Source organism: Anopheles maculipalpis, chromosome 3RL (genome assembly GCF_943734695.1).
Source record: "Anopheles maculipalpis chromosome 3RL, idAnoMacuDA_375_x, whole genome shotgun sequence".
In the NCBI taxonomy this organism is placed as follows: Eukaryota; Metazoa; Arthropoda; class Insecta; order Diptera; family Culicidae; genus Anopheles; species Anopheles maculipalpis.
Genome location: NC_064872.1, coordinates 35,340,491 through 35,359,249, shown reverse-complemented (window position 1 = coordinate 35,359,249; position 18,759 = coordinate 35,340,491). Strand labels below are relative to the sequence as shown.

Below are 18,759 nucleotides of genomic sequence, written 5' to 3'. Positions count from 1 at the left end.
GTTATGAGAATTTTGTTCCAAATCTATTAGGTTCATTCCGTTCCTTCATTGGAACGATCAAACCTAGGTTCAGATAAAATCACAAAGTAAGTTTTTGGCACCTACATTAATATGTATGTCCTTTATAATGTTAAAACGTGCCCTCTAATCTCTTTTTCCTATTTAGAATATGCACTCCGTTCCGAACAGAATTAATCTTTCCCATCACTAATGTGTACTCCTTTCTGTGTTCTGTTTCGCAAACAGACCTGGGACAACCATCGGATCGTACTGTCTGCGGTAACGATCAACGTGCGCAACAACTGGATCAACGTGCTCAAGAACGCTGCCGGGCTTCCACCGACGAAGGCTACCCTCGAGCTAAGCAATCAAAATGACGACAACTTCAAAACGTTACCGGACAAATCTCCACCCACACCGGTCACACCCAGTGCGCTGGAGCTTGAGCTGATCACCGACACGATCGAGCACAAGCCGAAGCTGAAGCGAAGCAAGCTGCTCGAAAAAAACAACAACAACAGTATGAATGGCCACCTGTTGATCGAAGGCGTCGTACCGCTGGCGGCTAGTCCTGGTGCTGGCGAGGATGTTGTGGATAAGGTGCCGAAAGACGTCATCGTACATCTGACGGCTGCCCGAGCGCACGGTGAGCCGAACGGTACCGGGGACAGTACCACCACCAATAGTAGTAACAGTAACAATAGCAGTAATACTAGCAGTAGTTGTAATCAGCCTCAACCAAAGCACCCGTTAGTGCAGTCGCCCGTCACTCCGCTAACACCCAAATCGTTGCTGTTCTCGTCGGACGAGGAGTACCGAACCGCGTCGGAAGGTGGATGCCGGCGGGACAGTGTCGGCGACTGGGGATCACCGGTGTCACCTTCGCCCCCGTCGGTGCCACTGAGCAGTCCGGCAATGCGTACCAAAGATAGGTTAAGAACGAACCCGCCGGTATCGGCCCAAAGTCAACAACGGCTGCACAAACGCAGTCGCTCATCGCCACCGAGCTCGCGGCGCAGCACCATCGAAAGTGTACAGTCGGAGGTCCTGTCGCTTCAACCGGTTCCGGTACAAAAGCCGATCAATACCGTCCAGGAGGAGGAAGGTACGGGATTGGAAAAGGAGCTCCAGCTACGATTGCAAGCGGCCGAGAAGGAGTTGGCGATGTTGCGCGAGGAAACACATGAGCGGGAAGCTCGCATGTCCGAGCTTCTTACGACGCTCGAGCGTACTGAGCAAGAGCTGACCCGAAAGCGTGAGCTGGAAGAGAACCGTGAAAAGTTAATGGTGCAGCTGCAGGATAGTCGTGCCGCGGGGCAGGAAATCATCGATCGAATTACACACGAGCTGTCGAAAAGTCGGGACACAACCAAGGATCTAGAGGAACGACTTGCTCGTGGAATCGAAGAGAATGAATCGCTCTACCGACGGCTGCAGGAGTGCGGAATCGCAGCGCCCGCCAGTCCTGCCTCAAGCCTTTGCAGCTTGGCAGTCACACGCAGCGGACGCATTAAGCGTATGGATTCGTTTAGCGATCTTACCTGCCTCACAGCGATCGATCCTACCCAACTTGACCATGACATGCTGGCGGACGAATATCGCGAACTGAGGGCACGCTTCGAACGAGCCGTTAGCGAGCTGAAAGCGATGAAGCGTGAACTCAAAGACGCCCACGGTCTGTACGACGAGCTAGAGATCGGGTATGCCACCTTACGCAAAGAGCTCGACCGGCAGGCGACCGAACATGACGCTCAGTCACGCATGATGGCGGACCGCATCCAGGACATGACGAACAAATACACTGCGGCAGAAAAGCAAGTCCGACTGTTAAAGCAAAAAGCAATCCGATCCGAGAAACGACGTTCACTCTCACTCAAGGGCAAGGAATCGCTCTCAATCCAGAAAGAGCTGGAAGAGAAGGTGTCCGAATTGGAGAGCAAAATCGATGCACTTGAGAGTGGCAATGTGCTGCAACCGCCAGTGGCAAAAGTAGCGACCGTCGAGTTGACAACGCCGGAAGTTACGGCGCAACCCGCCACCAGACGTTCCTCTGCCACAAGACTACGCCGCAAAAGTCTCGACAGTGCTTCGATTTCGGCACAACCGATGCAAGTTCTGCTACGGTTAAATAATCTCGAAAAGCGTGTAGAAAACGTACAGCCTGTCGTTGTGCCAGGTAAACCGGACGTGAGCGAGTGTGAAACGGCCAGTACATCTAGCTCGGGTACGAAACAAGTACCGGAGCATCTGTTGGATCGTCTCAAGAGTCTCGAGGGAGTTGTGGTGTCGGTGCGGGAACTGATCGACCAGAGTGCCCAACAGTTCCAGAGCCTGCGATCTTCGCGATCCCGGCGATCTGTGTCGCCCGCTGCCGATCGTAAGGATTCGTACAAATTTATCGAACGTTGCCTAACGGAGGTATCGAAGTTGTTGCGGGAGAGCTGCGATAACTGTGTCGTACCGGTTGATGGTGCAGGGTACGGTAATGTGATCGTACTGCCAGAGTCCAACCCGATCAAGCTGGCCCTCAACCAACTTGAAGCACAGCTTAAGAGTAAGTTAGCGGATCTCCTAAAGCAACGCCGTATGTTGCGCGAAACGAATGGACTTACCCAGCGCAAGGACCTGGAACTACTCGCCGAAAGGATCGCTTTCGAGAGTGTTTGCTTCGGACGGTTGCGGCATGCATTGGAGCGAGCAGAAAATTTGCAAGAATTTGAAGAACGTCAAACGAAGGTCGAGGTGTGCGAAACCATCCAGCTGATGTCAATGCTTAAGGCAAAGCTTTCGGGCAAATGCGTAGTGCGGCCGAGCAGTAGTGCGGATGTGCTGGCAAGCGTTCTAGCTCGCAAGTTGATGCTTTCGGCCGGTCGAACAAGCACGATACGATCACTTTCCTTCCCGCCCATTGGTACCGCTCTATTGGACGATCTGCTAAGGCAACAGAACGAGGTGCATCTGATCGCCAAGCGCTACAAAACAACCATTATGGAGAACCTCGCGTACGGGTTGGCGGCCGAAACGCTCAGCTACATTGCTTCCTCGCACGAAACCGTACAAGGGGCGGTACAGGAAGCTTGGCGCCAGGCACAGGAAGCGGTCAATGCGGAGCTGGTACAGTCGGAGATCGCACACATCATGATGCGAAATGCTCAGCGCTACGAAAGCTCTCTAGCGCCCGCCTTCGGATATGCACTATCCACACAGGAGCGCATTACGTTCGAAACGTTTGCGGACGCTGTGCATGAGGCACTCCGTAGAGAAATGGATGCAGCCGTACGGCAACTAACTGAATGTTACGAAGAAACGCTTGAAAAGATGAAGCGTGGCCAGTGGCGTTTGCATCTAGAGCAGGAACGAAAACCCAGCGAAGGCCGACAGCTGTTAGCGGAGTTTGCGGACATTATCGCTCACAAAGCATTGATCGATGCACGCGTCCAAGTACTGAAGGGTGACTATGTGCCTAATCGACAAAAGCTTGCTCAACACCAGGACTCGTGCGAGTCATCGGAGCGTGTGTTTAGTGTGGCTGCCCTCAAACAGTACGAGAACCTGTACACGGATCTAACCGCTGACTTGGAGGTGGCAAACGCTGATGACATCCTGGCCGAGGCAGACTTTAACTTCATGTACAAGTATTTCGCCAGTGAGCACTCGCTGAACAAAGCCGAAGTGAAGGAAGTGTCGGCGATACTAAACGAGCTGGAAAAGTCGGTCGTCGCGTTGCAAAGATCTTTGCATCCGGAAAATGGTAACGCTACCGCTGCCAACGCTATCGACGTGGACAGCTTGCGAAGTATTCACACACGGTGCGTTGAGATTCAGCAACGAATCGATTCACTGATCAGTGCCGCTAAGCAGTTACAGTCACGCAGTGAACAGTGTGGCCGACTGCAGGAGCGTCTGAAGCAACTGACAGAAGAGCACGAGCGTGAGCTGGGAACGATTCGGCAGCAGCACGAGCAAAAGCTTACCACTCTCCAGCGTCGTATTGACGAGCAGCAGCAGCGCATACAAGCGATCGACGGGGAGCGTGCCGAACTGCTGGAACGACTCAATAACGAGCGGAATCTGCTGAAACAGAAGGAGAAAGAATTGCACGAACTGTCCGTTCGGTTGACGCGCATCGATGCAGCTAGCAACGAGAAGGATAAGGAGATTGAGGATTTACTCGACAGCTACGACCAGGAGTGCAAGAAGGCACGATCGTTGAAGGATCGCTGTGAAGAGTTGGCGGACAGTTGTCGCAAAACGGCAGCCGAGTATGCCGAGCTGGAAAAGGAACGTGACTATCTGTACGAGCAGATGCGCAAAGAGCAGGACCATGTGAAGAAGCTGGAGAAGCATCTGGAACTGTTGGAGGCGGAACATGCGCAACAGGTGGACAATTTGCACGCTGCCTATCGGGAGCAGCAGATGGCAAACGAGCTGGACTCGCAGAAGGATAAGGATGATGAGGACAGTTTGCGATCGCGCTATCAGGCAGAAATCGAGCAGTTACGGGTAGGTGATCTTCGTGTTGCCTACATTTAGGCGCTTGCGTTAAATTGTGATGGTTTAATGTTTAACGGATTTTTTTCTCATCACCACTTCCGGTAGGCACTTTGCGAGAAAGGACTGGCCGCGATGGAAGCTTCGCACAAGCGTATCATCCACGATTTGGAGGAGAAGCACCAGCAGGAGATCGCTAAGCTCATTCTGGAGAAGGAACAAGCGCTGGCCGAAGAAACACAGGTAAAACAAATTTGCTTATTATAGGTCCATTTGCCAATTATTGCACACCTAAGGAGCCATTTCAGAGATTTCATGTATCTGAGACCGATAAAACATCTATTTTCATACAATGTATGCCTAGGACCTAACATTTTCTATTACACTTATACAGTACATTTTTAATTGGGTGAGAAAAATTTGTACAAAGCCAAGAAACAACGATCTTGTAATGCACTAAAAAAAATCCTATTATTGCACACTTTCACAAACGCTGCATCTAACGGTTGCTACATGCCGTTAAATTTTAGTAAACTTTATTTCAATCTTCATCATCAGATTGATCTACTAGAATTTGACTCCAGGAATGAAAAATACAATTATTTATTTATTTATAAATTCATTGATGGTGTGCAATAATTGGCAACTTACTCTAGTTTATTATTGTGAAATGAAATTGAAACTAAAGCATGAACATTTCGCACAGGCAACGCTGGCAGCACTCGACGCCATGAAGAAAGCTCACCAGAATGAGGTACAGCGGGAGGTGACGCGCTTCAAGCAGGAGTTTCTCAAACAGTTCCAAAAGGGAGGTCAACCGCCCCAAACGTACCGTGAGAAGGAGTAAGTAGGCTAGAGAATTAAGTTTAGTTTCACCGGTGAAAGGTTATCATTGCTAATCGATCCGCTTCTTCGCCAAACAGACAAGAGCTGGAAGATGTTCGGCAGGAAATTCTGTCCCTTTCGGAGAAGTACTCGATGAAGTGCGTCGAGACGGCCGCGCTCGAGGAGAAGCTTCGTAATGCGACGCAACAGTTAAAGTGTTCTCAGCAACACATCCAGCAGCTTGATGTTAGGTAAGGACATCTAAAGGAGTTTTAATTTTTTTTTAAAGATCGTATGTTAACGGTATGCCTTCTCTCGTTTTCAGGAATAAGCAACTGCGGGCTCACTTTGTCTCAAACCAGCCGGAAGAAACGACTTCCGCACCACCGACCAGCAGTGTCGTAACGCCAAAGGAAACCAACCTGTTCACCAGCAGCACGGTAAATAGCTAATCTCACCACCAAAACAGACTTCTATCCAATTCCTGTACAATCCATTCTTCCCATACTGATTTGCTGTGCAAAATATTTTAAGTGAAATGAGTTTTCCCTGAGTTCCCTAAAACACACACACATGAGCACCAATACTTTTTAAGTTTTAATTTTCTCCACACAATTTATCACCCATTGTTCATCCCATTTGTTGCACAAACGAACATGGCATGTGCGAATGAAGCATGACTCGTTGCTACCTAATCCCATCCTCATCGCGAAGGAAGAATCCTTTCTGTCCTCTGCTACACCGTTGTGTGTGTGCGTGTGTATGCGTTGTATCCCGTTTGCATTGTATCTTTGACGTTTTGTTGTTTTTCTTCTAACGGCTAACCACTAACAAAACCAAAACCACCACCACAACACCATCAAACACAAACCCGATACCCAAAACCACCACTATCCGATGTCGATGATGATGAACCGAAGCAGCAACCAGAAAGTTCACCAAGGACCACCGCGGCTAAAAGGACACCACCGGTGTTGGGCACCGGAAATAATGGATCGTCGAGCACGATGGCGATGACCGTACCAGCGTCGGCGTCGATCGACCCGGGAAGTCCGCTCGAGTTGCTCGATCTTCGCGAGTGTCAGCACCTACTGAACAATAAGAAAGAATCACATCCACGGTTGAAGTTCACCGAAGGTAGCCCCTTTTTAATTTCGACACATCTTTCACTCTTTTCATTTCACTACTCTATTTCTGGTTTCTCTCTGTACACTTGCAAATTGTATATTTTATCATACACTTTTATTCTACTTTGGTTGTTTTGTTGTCCTTTCATACTGTTATTTACTATGTTATTGGGTCGCTATTTGCTTTCTGTTTGTTTTATTATATTTTTAAATATTTTTATTTTTCTGTTGTATACTTTTTATAATAGTTTGTAGTAAATGTGGCGTTTTTTGTATATTCCTTGCATGACATTATTTCTATGTATAATTGAGCTTACACATCGCTCAATATTTGTTGTATCTAGAGTATGCATGTATAAAATAGTCTAATGTTAAATGGTCGTAATTTGTTTACTAATTTTGAAGTAGACTTGAAACTTACGCCCACGACGCACTTAACAAAAATGCTACTAGACACCTAATTATCACCTTTACCAAGACATATAATTTTGTGGCCTTGGCCACACAATTTCTATGGCCATTAATAAATAGCATCTTCTTTAATGATCTCAAGGTTAAAAAGTTATGCAAAAAAAAAAAACAAATTTTCCTTCGCGCGATGTGTCATTATAACGGCTACATCTGTGGAAAAAGTCGTTTTGAGAACTTGGTACTTGGAGAACTAGGTTTTAACAAAATTTTAGAAAAAAAAAACGAATTTTATTTTTATTTTTGTATTTAACCCCAGGATGACGGCTCTTCGCCGTATGGTCACATAACACTATTCATTGACTATGTTTTCCCAAAATGTCAAAAATGAAAGAATCCTTTTTCTAAATGAATGCACCTTTTTCTATAATATGAAAATGTTGAATAATTATTCCAATAATATTTAACTTTTATACTCGCATTCGAATTAGTCGTGCTTATACCTATATTGTTGAACAAAGCAACAAGACCATCTGGTTTTATTGGAAAAATCGACTTATTTTTAACAGGAAAAACGATTCCAATAGCATTCAACAGTTCAATATTAAAACAGGAATATTATTGCATCAATCAAGAAAAGCTTGTTTTGAGCTGACTCGGACATTTAATAAGATAACGTTCGTTTAAGATAACACAAATTTCATTGCAAGATATGCATTAACCTGTAAATCGGTTAAAAGTTGAGATTCCGTTGATGCTTTTCCCCATATTTTATGATGATTATATGCAATGTAAGTAACGAAACAAGTAGATTCTAAAGCAGATAATGGAAGTAGATTCGAAAAGCAGGGTGGTCTTATTATTTTGTCTACCACTGTTAACATTTACAACTTTTGGGTCTGATAAACATTACTTTAACTAATAAAATTTTTAATGTTGTACTATTATTGACTTTGACATGTTAGCTAAATGGTATACAATTGGTTTTATAGTTTAGAAATCGGTATAAAAGTGGTTGTAAAGTAAAGTAAATTTATTGAACCTAAATTTCAACTTCTTATACTCAAATTAATGTTTTTTTCTTCTACATATTCTCTTTCTTCCTCATTGTCTATGCAACACACCATCAGGAGCCAAACTAGGTGTAGCACCGATCTTCTCTACCTCCAGCTCGTCGCCCGGCACCAACCCGCCCACCACCGGTACGGCGATCAACGATTCCGTCAATCTGGCGAGCAGCACCAACAACAACCGAGCCAAAGTTCTCAGCTCCAAGCAGCTCAACATGAACCTGATCAGCGGAGGATCCGGTCCACTAACGCCCGGTCCACCGACCCCGCACCCAGTGTCCCTTACGCTACCATTGATCGCAAGTGCCACGTTCAAGAACAGCAATCTGCATCGAAACCATAATACGGCCACCACCAACAACAATAATGTGTCCCATAATGGCGGTGGTAATGGCAGCAGTAATGGCACGAATCATCTCATTAATCTTAACAACAACAACAACAACAACAACAATCACTTACACAACAACAACAACAATGTCAATAGTTTAAATAATAATAATAATAATAATAATGATAACGATAACATGCACGAGCTTAAGCCATCGACCAAACTTTGTTCGCCCCCTCCCTTAGATGAGAGGGACGTTGAACAGCAAATTCATCGATTCGAGTTGGAAATCTAAACAAAAATAAACAATAGAAATCAAACACACTCACCCACACGCATAATGCACACAGGAAATTGCTGTTTTGCACGCTTATATTTACTAAAAGCTATTTGCATTGTTTGGCTTAAGAGGAAAATTTACTAAAACAAAAAAGGAGAATTAACTTTTTCAATTTAAAATGTGCAACGCTTCATCAAATCCGCCGTGAGTCGCTCACGCGCTTTCTTTTTTTTTTAGACGAACAACGCGAAACGCATACACAATCATTATTATTATTAGTGCACGAAGAAGCGGTAGCGAAAAGTGATTGAAAAAAGATCATCGGCGAAGATCAGCGTTTGAGTGGTCGAATAGGAATACCGAAAACTCCATTTTGGCTTCTTTTTCTTTCGGCACCATCATATGCTTTTTAAACTTTTAGTGTGAAAATTAAACAAAATTAGTTGCCATTTTTACTATTGCTTCACTAAAGTCACTAAAATACGGAAAAAAAACGATCATTTTAAACGCGCCATCACCAACACCACCACCACCACCACACGCTTAGCTATTGGCTGCTGGATAAGGATATGGTTTTTTTTAAGGACAACTGTTGTTGTACTTTGTTAAAGTTTGTTTTTGTTGTTGTATGTAGCTTATTGTTGTAGCCTTGTTGTTGTTGATAATGAAGATTTTTAATTGTTTGCCAATTGCTAGCTTGCTAGCCCACCATCGCCAATTGGTGATCAGTTGGCAGGTTGTGAACAGCTCTTTCACCTTTCATTCATTTTTATTTATTCCGTGTAACTATAATTTTACCATTAGCGAAGGTATTTCACCAAAAGCTGCATCATTCGCACCATTTATTATTTTTTCTTTTAAACTTTATTGCCATGTGTCTGTATCCTCTCGATGGATAGCACTAATGTGTTTTAACCTTCATCAAATGCGAAACAAAAACAAAACTCACCAGTTAATATTTGCACAGAGAGGAGAAAAGGAGAAAGAAAGGAAAAATATTAGGTGTTTTTTTTAGTATAATTTTTTATGTTGCTTCTGTTGTTTTCAATTGACAAAGAGATGATAAAAAAAAGAAAAGAAGAAAATGAAACTTCAAATTAATCTATTTTTCTTTTAAGGTTTTAGACACCACCACCACGCTGTACTAAATTGTGTGCTAAAAGTATTTTTAAAAACACTCACAAAATTGGTTTACAAAACGACTTATTCTGTTTAGGATTCTGTGTTTTTTTGCTGCAGCATTGCTTCCTTACAAAACAAAAATGAAAAGTTTAAAAAAAGAAAAGAAAAAATTAAAACTAAAATGAGAATAAGCGAACGAGAAAAAGGAGTAACAAAAAGATGAACAAAAAACAGTAAAACAAATAAGAAAAAAATTATATTTATATAAGGAAAAAACAACTAAATAACACATAAACACACACACACACAGTTTGTTTAGAGGATAGAAAGTGACTCACCAAAAAAAAAAGGTCAATGCAAGAGGAAGAATTAAGAAGTAGTCCTTCTCGTAATTTTAAGGGAATACATTAATCGTCGATCAACACGATCTTTAAGTGGATCTTTGTTTTTCCTCTTTTGTGTGTCGTGTGTCTGTGTCGATGTGTGTGTATGTGTGTCTTTCCATTCTTCTCCTTCCCGCCCCCCCCCCCCCCCCTTCCCCTGACCCCCAGCGTCAGCGTTGTGTTCGTAAACCCTAGTTTCCTTCTTTTTTGTTTAATTTTGTTGTTAAGTTTGATAAGAAATGCATCGACAAGGCACAGTAATTGTAGTTAGTAGGATAAAATTTGAACATTGATACGCTATTTACACACTATTAATCCTCTTTACTCTTTATCCTTTTGAAGAAGGAAAAGCAAAGAGAGAATGGAAAGCACACACACACACACACACACTCTCACATACTCACACTTTTACGTGAAATATGGTGCCTTTTTTTGTTTTGTTGTGCATTACTTGTAAACTACACTACACACCCTAAGTGTTAGAATTATTGATTTCGTGGAAGATTCTTAATAGTTTTATTTTGTATGTGACTCTATTTTGTAAACCTTTGTAAAAAAAAACAACAAACGATCGAAGAAAAATGAACAAACAGAACGGAAGATTTAGGTTGATAGAGAAGAAAGCAATACATTACAACTGTAAACGATAGTCTAACAGAGCGAAAGAGCGCGTAAGTGAAGTGAAAAAGTTTGGGTAAGAGGTGTTGCTCGTTTGTTCATTTTGTAAATGTTTTATGTTTAATGTACGTTGTGTTCCCCTTTCTTCCCTTTCCATTCCCTTCACTTTCCCTTAATTAATGCGCCGTTTATCTCTCTGTCGATCGTATGCCGTACACCAACCCCCGAATGTAACCTCACCGAAACAAGTTAGTGAAAATAAAAATATATATTGAACATGAATTCGTTGAAAACCGAGTGTGTTTTCGTGGAAATTGTAGTACATTTCAGTAGAAAGAAAATAAATGCAATCGGACATCAAATCACTTTACAGCCTAGTTGTCTAAGAAACGTCAGACAACTCTTCTTGGGCTCAACAACCGCGAGACACGTTGACTCTGCGGAGGAGGAAATTTGGGCCCTCTATCACATTGCATCTTAATTAGGGAAGTGTCCGATTTTTGCTACTTATGTGAAGCCATTTAATAGGATTTTTAGCTTATTGTGTTTATATTTTACCACTAACTAGAACATCACTTTTAGCTATCTCTTTTAGTTTGTGTTGGATTGTCCAAAAACAAGTATTCTTAGAGTTATGTTAAGTTACATTTCAATTCGGCTTCGAATTTGTGTAGTACGATGGAAAAAGTGGGTCGAATAATTATAAACGTTGTCGCAAGAAACCCGACATTAGTGTAAAAATACACGTTGGGGAGAACATTGTAGAAGATATTTACATAAAGAACAAAAAATTAGATTAAATCAAATTAAATGAGACACACTTAATTGGAACTTAAAAATATATTTGCATGACGGTAAGAAAATTATCTTATTTTCGTTATTTAATCTCAGATTTGCTACCTCCTAGCCTGGTATTCTCTCCTGTTACCCGTGATCAAATTTTGCTGCATCGAAAATTGCCTCATTTTGAGCAAAATTTTCTACCAGGAGCGACTTGTAGTAACAGGAGAGCATCCATTCGCGTAGGTAACGAGTTTGTTAAATGTGCTATAATTATGCGCCCACCAATATGCAATCTGCATTACAGATGTAGAAAGCTTTAGCTAGCTATAATTTCTAAGCTTTTGTTGCGCCGCACAGTATGCAATGCGCAAAGCAACTAGGCGGTGTTATTTCTACCAACTGAGCGAAATTCGATGTTTTTTCGGAGCAAATGCTACCTTCTGCACTGGTATGATCTCCTGTTACACGAAATCAAATTTTGCTGCAAAATTGGTGCCGCACTTTCCGAGACAAACGAGATTGGTTTTTCTCGCCGGAGGAAGAAAATAATTTTGCTGCAGAAAACGTAATGCAAATTTGAAAGCAAAAAAATATTTCTTTCTTTTTTGATAATAAATGTGATATGGAATCAAAATTTTCTTTCTTTCTTTATTAATTTTCTATTTATTTATTAAAAATAAAAATTCGACGAAACTAGGATTTAGTTATTTATTTTGTCTTTTATTGATCCATTTTTCGCTAAGTTATTCCGCGAAAATTGGCCATAATTTGATCATTTTTGGTCCGATCGGGTCGCGCTGCATACCGTCAGATGCGTCTTTGGACCGCATCCAATACTTTTACTAAATAACCTTGACGGTGTTCCGGAAGAGTATGATTGTTGGTGCTTGATTGGAACAAAAAGAGTCAAATTTCGCGGAAATCAGTACAGCATGGATGGAGTGACCTGGCCATGTTTCTACGGTTCATTGAACAATAAACCCAAAAACCTTTTTATTTGAATTTTTATTTCCTCTTTATTATACAATTGTATGTGTGTTACGCTGTACAGTTACAGGTTGAATATGCTTGTTACAAAATAGCGTCATCTGATCTCATGTCCTCTTTTTTTTTCTTCCGTCCTAGCTACCTACAATTGTCGAAAATCCTAATCCACCAATCAAACCGTCCACCACACTGGCGTGTTTTTTCCCCTTACTTTTCCAGTCCCCAAATCATCTAATACTAAGACAAAACAAAAAATCTCTCACTCTAATTCGATTCCCATGTCCACTGACCGGTTTTGATGAATTCACAGGCTTTTTGTTGTTAGTATGTGCAAATTACCGAAACCTATGCTTGTCGGGAGAGCCCACAAGAGCTGCAAAACTAGCACCTTCGAAATCAAATGCACGTTCTTTCTGCTGCACGAAAGTAACCACAGAGACAGGACTAAATAGTTTAAAAAATAATTATCTTACAAACGTGAAACGAGAAACAGGAATGTGTTAAATAGTTTAAATACATCACTAAATTAATTCTATTCGAAAGCATCGGGGGCATTCTGTTTCACGTGCGGAGCACCGGATAAAAGAGGTATAAATTAAAAGGTCCTTTCGACGATGAAAGTACCCGTAAAATCTCTGCAAATATGATGTATGCGTTGTGTTTCGTTGTAGCAAGCTTGACCCCCAGAACCAAAGGGTTCAGCGGTCAACTCAATTCTACAGCTCAGATATTGTCAGGTACGAAATATTAGTCTGTTTGTAGTTGGTTTATCAGGTGTACAAGGGAAAGAAATTATGATTGAGTATAATGGAAAGAAACACACTAAAAACATAACTCCACAAAAGAGCCAAATTCAAATCAAAAGGTAGCTTTTATCGACACAAAACTTCAAATCACTTAAATGAAAGTATAACAATCTCAAAACATAAAATGCATAACTGCACACGCCTGAATGTATGCAAGCCATTTTGCAAATCCACAGTCACACGGAGAGTATTGCAAGAACTGCCAGAGTAACCGAATAGCGCGGTTCAAAAGGGAGTATAAGCAGTATATATGCAACTATTTTCTTCATCACTAAACCATTCGTCCATTCATTCAAGGCAACAAGGCAATCCATTATTCCTTGTTACACGCTAGAATCGAGCTAGAATTGCTCGATAGGGAAAAAAATTCCCTCACCGGGCAACCGTAACAGCGGGCCAGATTGGTTTAACGTTTTTGGTTCGATCAATTACTATTGATCGACTGGAGCACGATCAATGGTTTCCCGGCATTTGGCACTCCCTTCATTAACCTTCATTATGGCTTTGTGGGTTCCGCTACCGAGTCCACCTACCATACAGCACTCGATTATCTCTCAAATTAATATTGCAACCTGTTTGATGAATGCATCAGAACCATTTCACTACTCACACGCCTTCTCTATCCGTCTGGATAACTCAAAATAAATCAATGGACTGGGTCGTCCAGTGTTAGTCTCATGAAATGGGCAAACCCTTCTAAGCCTAAGAGTCCTAAGACACTACACCCTCTGAGCATCTTCTTCTGAACATGCGACTAATGCCCGAGGTAGACAAGAACGTTTCCTGTGGCAAGTTCAACAGCAAATTTAGTAAGCTATTAGTTGACTGGCGTGAGCTAGAAGGTCGTTAAGCCAAGAAATGAACGATTGTAGGCACGAACTAGCAGAGCGATTAGCAAAGAAGAAGAACAGCCACAGGAGACACCCATGTGTTACACGGACTAGAGACGAATTCTTATGTTTTGCACAAAGTCCAGGTAACGATTGAGAGTCCAATAGGATATTGAAACTCTTCTAAAATGCTGCCGAAGGTGTGATTACATGATATGTAAAAATATCTTCAATGTTAAAATTTTGAATTCGCCATTGTATAGCCATACAATTTTCAACTCAAACAAAAAAAAAAGTTGAATAAATAGTGTAAAAAGCATTTCAAGTGCAAAAAAGTATAAAAATTACTTAATCTGATGAGAGAAAAGAACACAAAACGTTGAATATCTGTAGCAAAAACAAAACAAAAACACTGCACTTTACGCCTTACAAAGGACAAGCACCCCTTTGCGAATGAACACGTTTCGCTGCAAAACAGAAAACAATCATCCCGATTGTGTTACGCTGCCGAACGCCATGCCACCTACTCTCCGCATGTATGACTGTGTACGTGTGTGACCGTGTGGGACGGTTGTCTGCAAAACAAATAAACGCTAAAATTACCTCAGCCAGCTGAAGCATTAGCAGAACGAATACGATGATGCTGCATCACATCGCGTCACATGAGCGTGTATGTAATGAGGCGTAAAAAGCGTTATAAACGCGTCCCATTCGTACCAGAACATGGAACGCAAATCTGGAACTGTTGTGCTTGTAAAGATCGATTTTCTGACAACAGTTCCTTTTGCAGGCTGTTTGCGGAAAACGGGAGTAATGGAACTGCTTTGCATACTCTAATCGTTCCGTTAACTTCCTTTTTGTGCGTACTTTACGAATCACTGCCCATTACCCTAATGTTAAAATTTACACGAGCCCTACTAACTAGTATCCACCCGTTCGGGATACCCCGCTCTCCTCCAAGTCCCAACTTCTTATCACATAATTATCAAGCTTCTTACTCGTGCGGCTACGCCAACCGACCGACATTTGCTCAGTTCGGGTAATCATCATCGTCCTGCATCGTAGCCGTGTTTGGACGACCGATTCCAGCACAGCAGAACCGATTGCGATTTGCGTTCAAATTAACGCTCTTCATTAGATCGATCGTATCGTGGCCCTGGGCCCGCAGCTCACGTTCAGTCGATCGTTCCAGCTTTCGCCATTGCTGTACTGCCAGCGCAAAGGCGGTCGCAACGTTTTCCGACGATTTGGCTGACGTTTCTATGTAGGCGGTCACGTGATGTTCCTGACACCATTGGGATACCTCTTCGGGCGTAACTTCCCGTTGGGCCGGTGGTAAATCATTCTTCGTACCTACGACCACAAACGGAAAGTGGTCCGGATTGACGTCGTAGTATCGTAGGAACTCATCCCGCCAGCTGGCTAACGCGCGGAAGCTGAGCCGATCGTTGATGGCGTACGTTAGAAGGCAGATATCGGTTCCACGGTAAAACGGTGTCCGCAGTGCACGAAACCGTTCCTGGCCGGCTGTGTCCCAGATCTAAAAAAGACAAATCAAAACAAACATGCGTTAAATAAGGGATTAAAAAATCGGTGTGATGCATACTAAATAATTCTAAACAACATTTTCACACAATTCGATTCTAATTGTGCCATTTGTGTGCTTTACTAAATCACTAATAACATTTGTATACAAACAGACGCAATTTGTTATGGAAAGCGATGCGTCACGGCCAACTTGCTAATCAATAATCCAGCACCAGCACAACTTTGCCTCACAGCAACCTACCCACAGACTACAGCTGATGAATGTAAGGAAAAAATCAAGAGGCTTGTATCACCCTTAGCAACCAATAAGCAAGAAAAAAGTAGATATCGTACGAAGGCAAGGAATGGCGCAAAATAAGTTGTAAACATGCATATTTAAACTAGCTTTGAAATTAAATCGATTACGATTATTTATCGCACGATGTCGCCGACGTTCTCATCTGTTTTTAATATGCTACCTACAGTAGCATTTTTCCTCTACGAATAAATTGCAACTAGCAATCATAAAAAGAGCACTATAAACTACACTCGGTACACCTTACGGGCATTTACTTTAATAGTCCCGGAACACGCTATTTGCTCCGAACGAAAAGACACAATTTTACGGGCCGAGCTGTTTCCTTTTCCTGGCTAGAAACGTTTAGCATTTGGGTCACGTCTGTGCTGATGTGGCCATATGGAAGGAAAGAAATGTGTGCTTTGAATTTTACTTCAGTATTACTTCATGTATAATTAAACGACAAAAACAGTTGTTTAATTCTCTTACTATTTTTTTTTTTCTTTGGGAATAGGCCGCTTGAAAAAAATCTTCAAATACGTCGTATCGATAAGCATGGAGCCAAGATAAGGCATTGGCTGTGCGGAGTAAAATGCTTCCGTGTTCAATTTTATGCCAATAACCAGATTGGAATAAAGTTACTCTCAGCAAATGTCAAAAAATCGTATTTCTTCGTCACCTGAAAATAGTACATCATTTGGCCCGATTAATTTTCAATTGCTTTTAGCTTAAACGGTGCTTGAGAAAAGTGAGCCAAAAATTTAACTTAAAAATACCTCGCTTTCTTAACCAATGAATGATTCATGAAATGTAACCACCATTAACAACATCTGGTGATGGACATTATTTAAACACCGCGAAAATAGTGGTCACCACCTTGTTTCGAAAGGCGCGCACGGGGCCCAAACAAACGAAAGCATCTGTTTGGGATGATAAAATCGCGCACCAACTAGCAAGATGGGCCCCACGGTTACAGACAATGGCCGCAACAACATGACCCAAACACACCGACCTAATCGCGATTCTTCACCATCTCCTTCATCATCATCACCGTACCACCGGGGCCGTACAGCAGATAAGCTTTCGTTAATTTGTTGTGTGTGGCGGGAGGGGGGGGGGGGGGGTTTGTTTGCTTTACTTTGGCCAGCAGTGGGTGTCTGTGTGGCACTGTGTCTATCTGTGTAACCTTTCCGGAGACAAAACTATTTTAACAGCAAACGCCTCCCCATCGCTCACCTGCAGCGTATACCGTTCCTGGTCCACCTGTATATCTTTGTTCAGAAATTCCACACCGATCGTATGAAAGCTGTTGGCGTCGAAGTAATTGGAGACGAAACGATTCATTAGACAGCTTTTGCCGACATTGCCGTCGCCTGAAAGAAATTATACGCGAGACAATTGAATGAAAGCATTCATTAGGTTTTCGTGTGTTAGGTCGATATAATGATTTGTGGGACGTTTTTACGCCCCAGCACCACTTACCTAGAATGACCACTTTTAGCAGTATGTTTTTACTCGGCGGTCTCATATTCGTCATCTTGGCCTGCTATGTTACCCTTTTTTTTTGTTATTATTTCTATGCTTTCTCTCCCCAGTTTCTTTGTTCTCAGGAGGCTTTTTCTTGTGTGGGGTCCCCTCTCTCTTTCTCGTTGAGACAGTGTACGGTAATTGTTTATGCTGCAAATCACTGAACCATGAGCAACCGCGCGAATGGCCTCGACGAAAGAAGAATTATGCTACACCGTGCTTGGTGGTGGTGATCGTCGTAATATTCACCTTTTATGCGTTCCGGGGGCCTGAACGCACTCGCTCGATGACCGTGCCCACTACAAACTCATAAATATACACACATGCACTCAACACTGCTTGGCAATCCGTCGTTGACCGCACACGGTTTGTTGCACTTCCCCCGGTGGTCACTTCTCGTTTACTATGCACATAAACTTTGACCAAGAGGCGATGATGACGATGGTGCCCAACTATTACGACCCAGCACCAACTCAATCAATTCCAAACAATCTTCCAGCAAGGTGCACACACATACACACCTTCAACACAACAATGCAGCATCACACTAAATACACTTGCAATGCCTCTAGCAACAGCCAACCAACATAAACAATAAACACCAATTCAACAATCGAACCGGATATATGCGCTGAAATTTTGCGGATGACATCAGAATTTGTGATATTCCGTGTTAGTGTGCGCAGCAGACAGCAACATCACCTAGGGCCAGTGATCATGAAGATTGCGAAAACATTTACGACTGCCAACAATTAGGTGGGAGTGGGATAGATGTTTTTCACGTGCCCCACAACCCACGACCGCACAAGAAGAAAAAAACAATTCACCAACACAATAGAACGCGACACAGAAGACACTACAAATAACTAAAGCTTAATCGATTAAGTTTCCATCACGGACATATCGGTCCTGTACAGTAAACACGGTGAACCACTGCTATTCACAGATCTGTTCGTAGGAACACGTTAATTGACCACGAGCAAGTACGCGTATATCTTTTACTTGAAAATAAAAGAGCGAGACAGAGGATAGTGGAAACGAGACGCAGTTCGCCGCTGTCAAACATCGGCTTTTTGTCGGAAAACTGGCCACAGTACTCAACGGGATAAAGTAAACGCTTTCGGTCAGCTGTTGTTTTCTTTGCTGTCAGCTGTGATGTATCCTCCTAGAGGGACAGTCATTTTATATTATTTTGTCTTTTCCTACTATTGTTCCCAACATCGTTGTCGCGCGAAGGTCTACTCGTGCGCTTTGCTGATACGGCGAAATAAGGCAGTACAGAAAATCGTTTCGTTTTAGCGAACGATGGTGCTATTGTGTATATAACTCGGGTGCCAGCATTCAGA

At 42.6% G+C, this 18,759-nt stretch overlaps 3 protein-coding genes across 5 annotated transcripts in view; 2 read left to right on the top strand and 1 right to left on the bottom strand.

Annotated features, from left to right (window-relative positions):
- Nucleotides 1-8,547, top strand: part of LOC126563739 (protein outspread) — a 197,440-nt gene extending 188,893 nt beyond the window's left edge. For both annotated transcript variants that reach the window (XM_050220437.1, XM_050220436.1), the window contains exons 8-14: nt 247-4,503; nt 4,600-4,734; nt 5,198-5,334; nt 5,415-5,567; nt 5,642-5,756; nt 6,237-6,453; nt 7,982-8,547. In XM_050220437.1, coding sequence (XP_050076394.1) covers nt 247-4,503; nt 4,600-4,734; nt 5,198-5,334; nt 5,415-5,567; nt 5,642-5,756; nt 6,237-6,453; nt 7,982-8,547 — 5,580 coding nt within the window. The remainder of the gene's footprint in view (nt 1-246; nt 4,504-4,599; nt 4,735-5,197; nt 5,335-5,414; nt 5,568-5,641; nt 5,757-6,236; nt 6,454-7,981) is intronic.
- LOC126565618 (profilin) overlaps nt 1-10,388 on the top strand; it is a 460,520-nt gene extending 450,132 nt beyond the window's left edge. The window contains exon 4 of the mRNA XM_050222814.1: nt 10,379-10,388. The gene's annotated coding sequence lies outside the window, so the exon portion shown is untranslated. The remainder of the gene's footprint in view (nt 1-10,378) is intronic.
- A 4,703-nt stretch (nt 10,389-15,091) lies between these two features.
- Nucleotides 15,092-18,759, bottom strand: part of LOC126565323 (ras-related protein Rab-9B) — a 186,638-nt gene continuing 182,970 nt past the window's right edge. Inside the window, exons 2-4 of one of the 2 annotated variants that reach the window (XM_050222495.1) lie at nt 17,369-17,462; nt 17,123-17,259; nt 15,092-15,601 (exon numbers count right to left, since the gene is read on the bottom strand). In XM_050222495.1, coding sequence (XP_050078452.1) covers nt 15,092-15,601; nt 17,123-17,259; nt 17,369-17,423 — 702 coding nt within the window. In that variant the 5' untranslated portion in view covers nt 17,424-17,462. Of the gene's footprint in view, nt 15,602-17,122; nt 17,260-17,368; nt 17,524-18,759 lie in introns of those variants that run through there. The other variant, XM_050222494.1, reaches the window with a different exon arrangement.